The sequence below is a fragment of the Myotis davidii genome, unplaced genomic scaffold (genome assembly GCF_000327345.1).
Source record: "Myotis davidii unplaced genomic scaffold, ASM32734v1 scaffold327, whole genome shotgun sequence".
Taxonomy (NCBI): Eukaryota; Metazoa; Chordata; class Mammalia; order Chiroptera; family Vespertilionidae; genus Myotis; species Myotis davidii.
Window position 1 is genome coordinate 3,678,002 of NW_006298628.1, and position 11,885 is coordinate 3,689,886.

The 11,885-nt window shown below is 58.7% G+C and overlaps 1 protein-coding gene across 1 annotated transcript in view; it reads right to left on the reverse strand.

Annotated features, from left to right (window-relative positions):
* Positions 1-11,593, reverse strand: part of GPR179 (G protein-coupled receptor 179) — a 17,979-nt gene extending 6,386 nt beyond the window's left edge. Inside the window, exons 1-11 of the mRNA XM_015570787.1 lie at positions 10,821-11,593; positions 9,377-9,485; positions 7,385-7,472; positions 6,986-7,221; positions 5,893-5,961; positions 5,126-5,235; positions 4,580-4,818; positions 4,281-4,419; positions 3,646-3,751; positions 2,972-3,118; positions 3-1,197 (exon numbers count right to left, since the gene is read on the reverse strand). Coding sequence (XP_015426273.1) covers positions 3-1,197; positions 2,972-3,118; positions 3,646-3,751; positions 4,281-4,419; positions 4,580-4,818; positions 5,126-5,235; positions 5,893-5,961; positions 6,986-7,221; positions 7,385-7,472; positions 9,377-9,485; positions 10,821-11,593 — 3,211 coding nt within the window. The remainder of the gene's footprint in view (positions 1-2; positions 1,198-2,971; positions 3,119-3,645; positions 3,752-4,280; positions 4,420-4,579; positions 4,819-5,125; positions 5,236-5,892; positions 5,962-6,985; positions 7,222-7,384; positions 7,473-9,376; positions 9,486-10,820) is intronic.
* Positions 11,594-11,885: the final 292 nt, after the last annotated feature.

Consider the following 11,885-nt stretch of genomic DNA (forward strand, 5'->3'; position numbering starts at 1 on the left):
GCTGTGGGATTTGGGAAAGATCTTGGGCCTGTCCTCGTCCACATCATCAGCTTCCCCCTGGAGACACCTGTCCTCCGTGTCCATCCCATTCTCCCCAGCACCCTTTTTCTCTACTGCTACAGAGAGGGCCCTCCAGAGCCCGGCCCGAGCTGGGGCAGGGGAGTGGTGGCCTCGCTCCGGGCCGGAGGGGCCTTCTTGAGCCACGTTGTCTTTCTTGACGGGCAGCTCTGCCTTCTCCCAAGGGCAGATGAAGGTCAGTAAGCTGGGGCTTTGGGCGAGTGTTGGGACTGCTGCCAGGGCAGGGCCCGGAGCCAGAACCGGGGCTGGACCTGGTATGAGAGCTGGAGCCAAGGCGGAAGTGGGAGACAGCATCCTTGGCTCTCCCCGGCAGGCCCCAGGCAGGGCCATGATGGGTGTGGAGACCTGGTGCTGGATGAGGGGGTGAGGCAGCCTTCGGGCAGCCTCCTCCTGAAGCTTCCCAGGGGCATAGGAGCTGTCCATGCTGCCGCTGCTCTTGGCAGGGGAAGGTGGGGCTGACCGAGGGGCCCCTCGGGCTCCCTCCAGCCTCCTGGCCGATGGCCTCCGAACTGGGCTCGCCTCTGCCTTCTTTCTCTCCTCTCGTGCCTTGGCCTGCCGGTAGGTCTCCTCCAGATAGGCCTGGCTGGCCACCAGCAGGGCCTTTTCCCCGGAGCCAGCCATGACGCTGAGCGACTTCTGCAGGGAGGCAGGCCGGGCCCTGGGGAGCCTCTCTCCCACCGTCAGGTTGTGGGCGCTGGCCGACCTAACGCCCAGGGCAGGAGGCCCCGCTGCCAGCTCCCGGCTCTCTGCCCGGGCGGCCCTCTTGGCCAGCTTCCTCCTCAGCAGTGAGTCGCGGAGAGGTGGGTCCTGCTCCCCGCGATGGTTGTGGTCGTAGGCGCTGTGGGACTTGCGCAGGGCCTGGGGCCCCTCAGGTTCTTGGAGGCTGGAGCGGAGGAGCCGGCGGCGGGAGGAGCTGGGCAGGCTGCTGCCGCCTGGGGACCCCGAGTCCCGGGAGTGCTGCCGGGCCAGGGCCTCGGGGAACTCAGCCAGGTACCTCACGAAGGAGCGGCCCAGGCCCGGGCGCGTGTTGCCCCGCTTCTTGGGCAGGTGGGGGTTGTTAGCAGCCATTTCCTTGGTCTTGTGGACCTCTAGCTGGGCGTAGAGTTTCTTCAGCTCATCCTGCGGGAAGAGAGGACCAGGGGAGCAGAGCTGACATGGGGACCGATGGGCTACTCTCTCCATCCACTGGCTGCACTGTTATCCTCCGCAGCCCTTACTTAGACCATTCTCTCTGGGGGAGTCGCTTCCCCCCAAGCTGTGTCCCGTCCTTGCTTTAAACATCTCAGGGCCTAGCCAGTTTGGCTCAGTGGATAGAGCGTCAGCCCACAGACTGAAGGGCCCTGGGTTCGATTCCAGTCAAAGGCATGTACCTCGGTTGCAGGCTTCATCACAGTCCTGGTTGGGGTGCATGCAGGAGGCAACCATGCAGTCCTGGTTGGGGTGCATGCAGGAGGCAACCATTCGATGTGTCTCTCTCACATCAATGTTTCTCTCCGTCTCTCCCCCTCCTTTCCACTCTCTCTAAAAATCAATGGAAAAATATCCTCAGGTGAGGATAAACCAAAAATAAATACAAATAAATGGCTTGGTGGTTGAGCATTAACCTATGAACCAGGAGGTCACAGTTCAATTCTGGGTCAGGACAAATCCTTAGACTTTGGGCTCGATCCCCAGTAGGGTGCGTGCAGGAGGCAGCCAATCAATGATTCTCTCTCATCATTGATGTTTCTATCTCTTCCTCTCTGAAATCAATAAAAATAAACTAAACCTCTCAGAATTCACCACTCCATTTCTGCAAGACCAGCACCAGCCTGGTTCCCAGCCGGACCCACTCGGACCCACTCAGCTCCGAGGACGCAGTGTGTACTCACTTCCCGGGCCCTCTTGCCTGAGGGGGCAGGACACCTGAGTTTCAGGCTGCTGACTTGTCATGCCCCTCGAGGGTGTTGTCTTGACCTCTCTGCGCCTCTGCTTCTATAGAGTAACAATAACTGGCTGCCTGGTGTTAGCTTCCTTAGAAGGATTATGTGAGGTTGAGGGACCAGTGGGTATGAAAAGTGCTGTATTCAGGTGTAAATGATACAGTGGGGCCTTGAAAGTCTTTTATACTTTGGACCATTCTCCCCAGAGCCAGCATAGGGAGAGTAGATTGGTTGCTGCTCCGCAAAGTGGAGACCAGGGGTGGTGTGGCCATGGCCATGGCCGTGGCAGTGGCCTCCACACTCTGGGGTCCCTGCAGGATTGGGGTCTCAGCTCAGCCTCTCCCAGCGGGCAGGAGGCAGGGCAGGCAGAGCTCAGAGGGTGTGGAGGACACAGGGGGAATGAGAGGCAGCGGAGTTGGGACAGGAAGGAATTGGGAGATGAAAACAAGTTGGTGTAGAGGCGGGCCCCAGCGGAGGTGGAGGGATGGGCAGCATGGCTAGTGAGGCTTCCCCACGCTTTAAGTTTTATAAGACAATGGGCTTAGACCACCAGGTCTCCTTATTTCCTGCCCACTGAGCCCCTCGTGAGGGTTCCCGTGACTGTAATGCTGCCCCTAAGCAGAAAAATGAGAGTACAGATGTGCTCCTGGGAGACTCAGGAAGAACTTCCTTCTCTAAGAGCCAGGTTCAGGGAAAGGGGGCCCTCGGTGGCTGCCTGAGCTGCCCGGCCCCAACTGACCAGAGTCCCCCACTGCCCCTGTGATGCCCCTGCTGCTGGGGGACATGGGATGAGAGCTCCACTCACAGCTCTGCCTCCAACTTTAAATAGACTCAGGGAAGTAGCTCAGGGCAGTGGTAGAGAAGGAGGGAGGCAAGTCTTGGAAAGCTAGGAGCAGGGCAGCAGCGCCCCCTGCCGGGTCCCTGGAAGCTAGCACCAAAGGGAGGCGGAGAGGGCGGGAGGGCGCGCCTACCCGAATGTCTCCAGGGTCCAGGCTGTGCTCGCTCCAAGCTGAGACGGTGCTGCAGTTGAAGTAGGAGCCTGAGCGCTGCAGGTCCAGCTCGTCCTCATACTCCTCATCCACCATCTCCTCTCGGGGAGGAGCCCCCGGCTTCCAGAACTGGCAGGGACACGGGCGGGTTGGGAAAAGGACTCACCTGGGTCCCTGTTCACCACTCCCCCACCCACCTGCCCAGGGAGTAAGTCTTCATGAATCCTCACCCCTTCTCTGACTCGGGATTCCGGAATTCCGGGTCGAAGACTTGCTTCCTCTCACCCGCCCTGATCTCGAGCTTAGAGACCAGGGGGTCTCGGCCTCCTGCCTCTGCAACTCCTAGCCGTGTCTTCCGCTCCCCACCCCTCTCTGTAACTGCTTCCAAGGTGATGTTCAGAGTCCGCCTACCTTAAAGCTTGGTCACCAAGACCCCTCCAGTCCTTCCTCTTATTTCCCCTGCCCAGGGGTTGGAGGTAGCTTCCTCCCCCGAGTGGGCTCCTTCCTTAGGGTCAGAGCCCACACACCCACAGTGTGCCCTCTTCACCGGGACCTGGAGAAGGCGCTGCCGCTGCTGCAGATCCACAGTGCCCCTGACGGAGGGTGGGGGAGTGGGGGGGTGGTCTGCCTTATACCCTGGAGGGGAAAGAGCCTACCTTAGGGATGAAGAGCAGAGCCAGGGTGGCGGTGGCTGTGCTGTGGGTGTGGAAGAAGAAGAGGAGGAGGGTCCAGTCCGGGTGCAGGGAGGGAACCAGCACAAACCTGAGAGTGTGGTGGGAGGGAGATGCTTACTGTGGGTGGGGGTGGCCTCTTCCCCCTCCCCACTCCCCCTCCCCCAGCTCCAGCCTGATCTCCATGGAGCTACGGGTGGGGTGAGGAAGGCTCGCTTCCTTCTCACCCTCCCTGGGATGGAGGTCCTGCCTCAAGGAGCCCTCCCATACTCCAGCTCGCCTTCTCTGGCTGCCTACAGTACAGGCCTGTGCCCCACAACCCTATTATGGACACACGGCAGGCACGCTACTGGGACAGCTGAGACGGGAGGTGGGAGAGTCAGGGAGAACTGAGCAAGTGTGGGAGGCACTTCCTCTTCCTGGGTGTGGGGTGAGGCCTGGGGTACGAGAAGGGTATCTGTGGGTAGGGAGAGAGCCCCAGGTGGGGGGGGGGGTTTCCTCACCTTGCTGAGGCATAGCTGTGTTGTAGGGATGGCCATGGGAAGGGGGTGCCCTCGTCTAGGAGAAGCGAGGAGTAGTGTTGGGCGGGGAGGAGCCGTGAGTAGGGGGCCCGTCCTCACCTGGCTGCATAGAAGGCAGCGGAGAGCAGCAGCTCGTTGTGCAGGGCGATGCCCAGGTAGCGCGGCTCGTGGAAGGCGGAGGGCACCGCCCGCGTGGCGTAGCAGAGGAAGCTGCCCCAGCACAGGAGCAGCATCTCGGCTGTGGGGAAGCGTGAGGGGCAGAGCCGGCACCCCCTCAGCAGCCAGCCTACCCCTTTCTCTGTGGGGCTTGCTGGGAGGAGCCGGGGCGAGGGGTCAGGGGTCAGGGTGCAAGGCCGGAGGGAATGGAAATGCAGAGCCGGGCCCAGAGCGAGACTCACCAACAGCCATGGTGTAGTCCCAGCGGTCGTGATGGCAGAGGTAGAAGAGGCGGCCCGTGCGAGTGTGGCCCCGGGTCACCAGGGGCGTGTGCAGCCCGCCTCGCTCCAGGACCCTCACTGTCCACACAGCCAGGAAGCCCAGCACCGGCAGCAGGAGCAGCCCCAGGCGCCGAAGCTGCTGCCCACTGCTTGGATGGGGGCCCCGCTGGGCCGTTCGAGACAGAAACAGCTGGAGCACTCTACAGGGGTACAGGGGTGTAGATGGTGGGTGGGGGAGAGGGGAGGGCCTAGGAGAGGGGCCAGGGCTCTGTCCTCTGACCATTGCTCCCCTCCCCTCCACATGTACCTGTTGCCCCATCCCTTCCATGGCTCCCTGCCTCCTTACCCCCAGAAAAGTGATGAGGGGGGAGGACAACAGTGATGGGGGCAGGCCTTGGGGACAGGGAGTGGAGCTGGTAGGGATCTGACTGTGAAGCGCTCCATCCCACCAGTGAGCTGGGGTGGCGGGAGTGAGCAGCGTGAGCACAGACCTGCTCCAACCCCTACCTGTAAAGCTTGAGTATAATGGTGCCGTAGACAATGGCAAAACCCAGCAGCCGGACCCAGCGGAGAGCGATGCAGCGGAATACGCTGGGCTTGAAGTACAGGATGAAGACCTGTTTGGGGGGCGAGGGGAGCAAAAATGGCTGCTTTCCACTGCACTCCTACTATGTGCCAGGCCTCCTAACACCCTTGTCACAGAAGCATCGTCATCTCCATTCTGCATGGGAGCAGCTTAAGAATCAGAGAGGAGCCCTGGCCAGTGAGACTCGGTTGGGCCTTGTCCCAGGCACAAAAGGGTTGTGGGCTCAATCCCCTGCAGGGGGCGTGCAGGAGGCAGCTGATCTCTGATTCGATTCCACACGCCTGGGTTGTGGGCTCAATCTCCTGTAGGAGGCGTGCAGGAGGCAGCTGATCTGTTCCCCTCTCACATCGATAGTTCTCTCTCTCTCCCTTTCCCTTCCTCTCTCTCTCTAAAGAAAGAAATCAATAATAAAAAAAATCTTTATTTATAAAAAAGATCAGAGAGGTTAGGGAACTTGTCCTAAGTCACAGTGGGTCAGAGGGTTCTTTTAAGCTTGGACTGTTTGCTTCCGGAGCTCACTAGGCCAGCCTGCCATTGGTTGATCTGAGTGGGGGATTTGGAGGTCTCTTACCCCCTCCCCTGACAGGGCAGAGAAGAAGTATCCGGGGTGTGGAGGGTTCCACATGGGGACTGCGGGAACCCGGCGGGGGGAGGGGGGATGGAGGTCAGCCTCTGGCCACAGACTCACAGGGAAGTAAAGCAGCAGGGATCCAAAAAGGATGGTCTCCAGCAGGACAACTCCAGACGCCCGGATCCTCTGTGCGCCCAGGAACAGAGAGGCGGGTGAGCAGGGAGTGGGAGGACAGCCCGGATGGTGCGGGGAGGGGGGGCGTTCTCAGACCTGTTTTAGGGGTCACTCAGTGGTCCTGAGCTAACACTTTACCCCATAACATTAGCTCTGCCCTCCATCCATAGCCGCACTCCTAGTCCCACCACAGGCGCTCAGCTCCCCTGGCACGAAGCCTGGCTAAGGCCCAGGTTTCACCCCCCACCAGCCTAGCCCCATTCTCCTCCCACCCCAGCCGGGCCTTGCTGCAGACCTGGGCTCAGGTCAGAGGCTGCTGAAGCTGGAACGTGCCCCATGCATTCCTCCACGCTTTGGTTCAGGCTGCTCCCTGGTCTAGAGAGCTCCCTCCCTGCCCGGTAACCATCTGGCTGAGCTTCCAGTGGCACCTTCTCCAGAAAGTCTTCCCATGTCAGCGCAGGCAGGACAACCGGGTCCTTTCCTGAGCTGCCACAGAAGCCAACACAAACTCTGTCCTCAGTCCTGTCTTGCTCCATTCACCTGGGCGCTCCCGAAGGGTCCAGATCACTTCCCCTAGTACCTACACACTATTTCGAATCAAGTCAAGTCCCTTCATTTTACAGGTGAAGAAACAGGTCTAGCCCTAGCCGGTTTGGCTCAGTGGATAGAGCATCGGCCTGTGGACTAAAAGGTCCCGGGTTCGATTCTGGTCAAGGGCACATTCCCGGGTTGGAGGCTCGATCCCTAGTAGGGGGCATGCAGGAGGCAGCTAGTCAATGATTCTCTCTCATCATTGATGTTTCCATCTTTCTCTCCCTTTCCCTTCCTCTCTGAAATCAATAAAACTATGTTAAATAAAGAAAAAGAAACAGGTCTAAGTCATGAGGTCACCCACCTAATGTCACATAGTGTGTTCGATTAAGAATCAAGGCCAGAACCCATTTCTCCCAAATTCTAGTAGCCTCTGGTCTCGTGGGTGCTCGGGACCCGAGATGGGTAGGACGTGTGTGTGGGAGAGATGTGGAGCCTGGCTTACCTTGCTCCGGCGGCAGCGGTAGGAGACCAGCATGCTCAGGAAGACGGTGAACATGCAGCAGGCCTGGCAGGCCAACACTGCTGCCCGCAAGGCCGGGGCCTCCTCTGCCAGGCATGGCGTGGCGTCCAGGCAGCTGGTGCAGCCCTCAGCGCAAGGCTGGCACTGAAGCAGCCTTCCGGAGCCGCCTTGCGGGGACCCAAATTGCCCGGTAGGTGGGGTGGCATTCCCCTCTAACCCTATAAAGAACAAGATGGGCACAGAGACAGCGGCCGGCTGGGGCATGCTGAGATCCTAGCCTTCTCTCCCAGTGGTCACCACAGCCCTCGTCCTGCCCTCCTCTGGTGGCTCTGGGGTGGGGTCAGGAGGGGAGGAAGGAGGAAGGACTCCGCAATGACATACCCCAGGCGAGGCTTGCCCCGTAGAAGCCAGGTTGGCAGCGGCAGAGGTAGCGGCCAAGGACAAAGCCCTGACTCTCCAGAGGGATGCACTGTGGGAATGACAAAAACAAACAAACAAAAAAACAATAGATATTTGTATGGGGCTTTCCCTCCTGGGAACAGAGGGAGGATCCATCTACCTTCCTACCCATTGCTCGTGGGTCCACACTAGGGCATCTCACCAGAAGCCCTCCTTAGTCCCAGGGAAGCCTTCCCTCTGTGGGAGCCCTACTGTACCCCACACCCACGGCCACTCTTCTCCAAGAGGCACCCAAGCCAAGAGGATGGGGCTAGAGCACCCTTTTATTCAGACCAGCAGTGACAGGAACCTCACGGGTCCCATTTCCCAGTGCCCAGCTGGGCGAGTGAGGTGCTGCGGGAGGTGGAAGTAGCAAGAACTCTGAGCCCAACCACACCCGTGTGCCTGCATCCTGCTTCAAAGGGTCCCTTCAGCCTCCCTCTTGGGCATGCCAGTGGGTTGAAAAGGCTCCCACAGAGGAGTGGCTTCCTCCGTCAGGGGCCATCTGGCCTTGGCACAGGCCTGCTTTCCCCAGCCCTAATGCCAGGCTAATGCCAGGCTGGTGGGATGCCAAGGCCAGCTCTTTATTCCACCTCCGCCCATTAATAGTTACCCAGCAGGGGACAGAGCAGACCTCAGAGCTAGGTGAGGAAGACGAGCCATGGATGAAACCAGATCTGCTGTAGGGGAAGGCTAGAAACAGCACTAGGCAAAGGAAAGGGTGAACCCTCAGAGATTATTTTTAAAATTTTAAAAAATATTTTGTGTATATTTTTATTGATTGAAGGGAGAGGGGTGTAGAGATAGAAACATCAATGACGAGAGAGATTCATTGATCAGCTGCCTCCTGCAACCCCCGCCCCCCTACTGGGGATCGAGCCCGCAACCAGGGCATGTGCCCTGACTGGGAAGAGAACCGTGACTTCCTGGTTTATGCGTCAATGCCCAACCACTGAGCCACACTGGCCAGGCAAACCCTTGGAGATTCTATATCCAGCTCGACTTCACCAAGAAAGGTTAGAGGGTGCTGCTTCCGAAATCTCGGCCCAGCTTCCCCTCTTGCCTGAACCACTGGGACACGTTCTGCTCCTGCCACCATCTGCACAAGCAGACTAAAGCCTGCCCAGAGATGTGACTGTGGCTAGGATTTAAAATGCACCGGACAGTAGGGTCCCTTCTCTGTCCCTGGACTTATAGCTGCAAACACATGTGCCCTGAAGAGCAGCAGATGCCCCAACTGGCCCCAGGGCTGCAGGGCTTGCCTTGGCTTCAGTCCAGCTCAGGAACAAGCACGTATCAATGTGACTGTGGGGCAGGTTAGGGCACTGGCCTCCCAGTTCCCTGGTACTGGGCTCGCAGGATGACCAGCCGTTGCTTTCCATTGTCGAGATTCTTCCGCATCCGTGGCTCCGATTCTGCTGGCATCTGGCCTGGGGTCCATCACCTACACCATCCCAGAGCGCTTCGAGCTCCTGCTGTGGTTAGGTTCCTCCCACAACTCAACCAGCAGCTCCACTTATTTCAGCAAACACCGACTGAGCATCCCTTGTGGGTCAGGAGGAGCCTGGGGCTCTGGTGACAGGACATGACAATGTGGTCCCCGAGAAGGGGAGGGGATGGCTAACAGAGGCTCAGAAGATGGTCCCGGAGGGGGACCCTGGAGCCCCCAGTACCAGAAGGGAAAGCAGACAGGGAGGCTCACTGACATTTCAAAGAAACGAGGGTGGCTGTCCTGGGTAAAGGGTGGGGGTAGGCTGTACATGTCCCCACCTTTTAAAAGCCTGGAAACCCATTTTTAGCTCATCACTAGGGGCTCCCCTGAAGCCCTGAAAGGCTGGTGTGCCTCTGTCAGCTGCTCCTGGGAGCTGGGTGGTGGCAGTGGTGAAAAAGGGAGGAGTTAGGACCCTATACCCCCCCCCCCCCCCTTATCCTTACCTGGGTGCTGTTGAGATCACACAGGTGCGTGTTAGAGTACCATCCTGGGCCGCTGGCACACTGATTGATGTCCACATTCTGAAGATCTATGTCCATCTGCACCTGGCCCCTAGGGCAGTGATTGGCAGTTAGAGGCATAGCGAAGGCTGCCAGGTAGACATGTGTCCCTCGGCCCCAAACTATGGGCAATGCAAGCTCTGCAAACCAGCACAGCGGTTGCAGTGTGCGGAGAGGGCACCCGTGCATCCCGTTTCTCCAACGCTAGGAACCCTCACTGTCTCTGTAGGCAACAATCCCTCTCCCCCTAGGTCCTCTCCCATCCCCATCCCTCAGCTTTTCAACATCCTAGCGTTTCCTGGTTTCTATCAATTGGTAGGGGGAGGGGACATGTCAAGACATTTGGGAGCTGGGACTTTGATGATCTGTTTGAAGGGGATTTTCACACATTCCCACTGCATGTACACACACACACACACACACACACACATACACACTTTCACACATACACATTTGGAATTCAAGTATTAACCACCCCTTACTCTGCCCAAATCAGAATTCATCATAGCAAAGGAGATATGGAATGGAGAAGCCCCGAGTTACAGCTGCCAGGCCCAAGGGCTCCCAACCCCCCTGCCCTGGTTGAGTGGGGAGAGAGCTGGCGGGGAGCCGAGTTTCCTGGGGACAGCAGGGAAGCCCTGCTGGGGACAGTAAAGGGGGACACTGGAAAAACAATGTTATTGTTGAATGTCTTGAAGTACTGTGCCCACTGGCTGCCTCCTTCCCACCAGGACTCCCAATCACCTCTTTATTCTGGCTGAGGGGGGTCAGTTTTTTGAGGGGTGCCAGACTCCTGGGCCAGGACAGTAGGAGAGTGGAACTTACTTGATACAAGAATATAGCCATTGGGAGTGACCCTGAGGATCTGGCCAACTGCTGAGCAGAAGGGGCAATGGTTTCAAGTGTCCTCCCACCCCCACCCCAGCCAAGAACTTTCCTTCTCTTGGGAAACCCTCCTTCTACAGCTCTGGATTGCTAGAAAGCAGCGGGTTTAGCTCCCGAAGCGCCCATCTGGCTCCTCCAACATGCCTGGTGCATGGATTATCATTTTCATCCACACCAAGCCCTCTCACGCTCAGACCTGGGGGCCGGGACCTACACCTGGCTATATCCACACATCTTACATCTGTGCACACATATGTGTATCCCTATGTGTCAATACGTTGATTCCTACACAGTGCACAGTATGTACACTCACACCTAAATGTGTTCACACAGTTATACATACAGAGTCGACTGCAAATACACACTGCTGAATGCAAATATACACACCTGTGTCCCTCAGGCACACATGTGCATGACATGTGGCCCATGCACGGCTGGGTGGACTTGGGCCCCCAGCCCCACAAACCCACCAATGCATCGAACCCTGAACACACCCACTTACCTGATCTCCGGGCTGAGGTCTGGCTTGAGTCCATAGAAGGTGGCTGAGAGAGTGAGAAGCCAGCCTGGGCGGAGACGGCCCTCCTGGCATTCCAGGAAGGGGGGCGACAGCCTGACATGCTGCATGTCCCCCAGATACCCATCTCCCCGTGGCCACTTGGGGCTTCCGAGGCTCCCTAGGTCATTGGTCAGCACCCGCTTCTGCAGGTCTGGGGTGTGCAGGGCCCCGGTCAAGCTCTCTTCCGGTACCCCATTCCCAGACAAGTCCTGAAGGATGGTCTCCTCTCCCATTCGGGTGGCCTGCAGGGCCAGCTGCAGGTGGCTGGCTCCTGGCGGAGGGTTAAAGGTCAGCAAAGCCCGGTATGCCCTTGGGTCCCCCTCAGCCATGCTGCGCACCAGTGCCTGGTACCACTCCACATCCTCCTCCACACTGGACTCGCGGATGTCGTTGGCTTGTAGCAGCATGTTGAGGAAATTGGCGGCCTGGGTGAGGGTGCCCGCTGCCCTCCCTAAGACTGGGGGAAGCCCTGGACTGGCTTCTGCCCCTTGGGCTTCATAGCGCTCACTGCAATTAGCCCCCAACAGCTGCCGAGCATCCCCAGAGTAGAGAAAAGCCAGGGCTGCTTTAGCCCCCTCGGGGGCCATCCACTTGGGTACATGTCCTGGCCTGACTTGGGAGGACAGCGGGGGCAGAGAGCGGAGGGGCCGCAGACCCCCCAGAGCCCAGCCCCAGAGGAAGCAGCAGCCCAGCAGCCCCCACACAGGAGGAGGCATGGCCACTTGCCTGGTGCCCATCCCTGGGGCAGCGCTCGGGGAGCCTGGGGTCCAGGCTGCCTAGGGATTTGGTGGCTCAGGAGAGCCCAGGGAGAGAGTGGCTGCAGTCTGGGACTGCCTGCCTCCTCACTTCCTTTCCTCGCCTTCTCTTTTCCTCTCCCCCTTTCTCTCCACTTGTGCTGATTCGCCTGTTTTCCTTCTTCTAATGTCATCAGCTGGCTTCTGGACTCAGGCATGAGGGCTCTGCCACCTCCTCTCTGTGTGGCCCCCATCGCAAACCCTCTAATCCTGA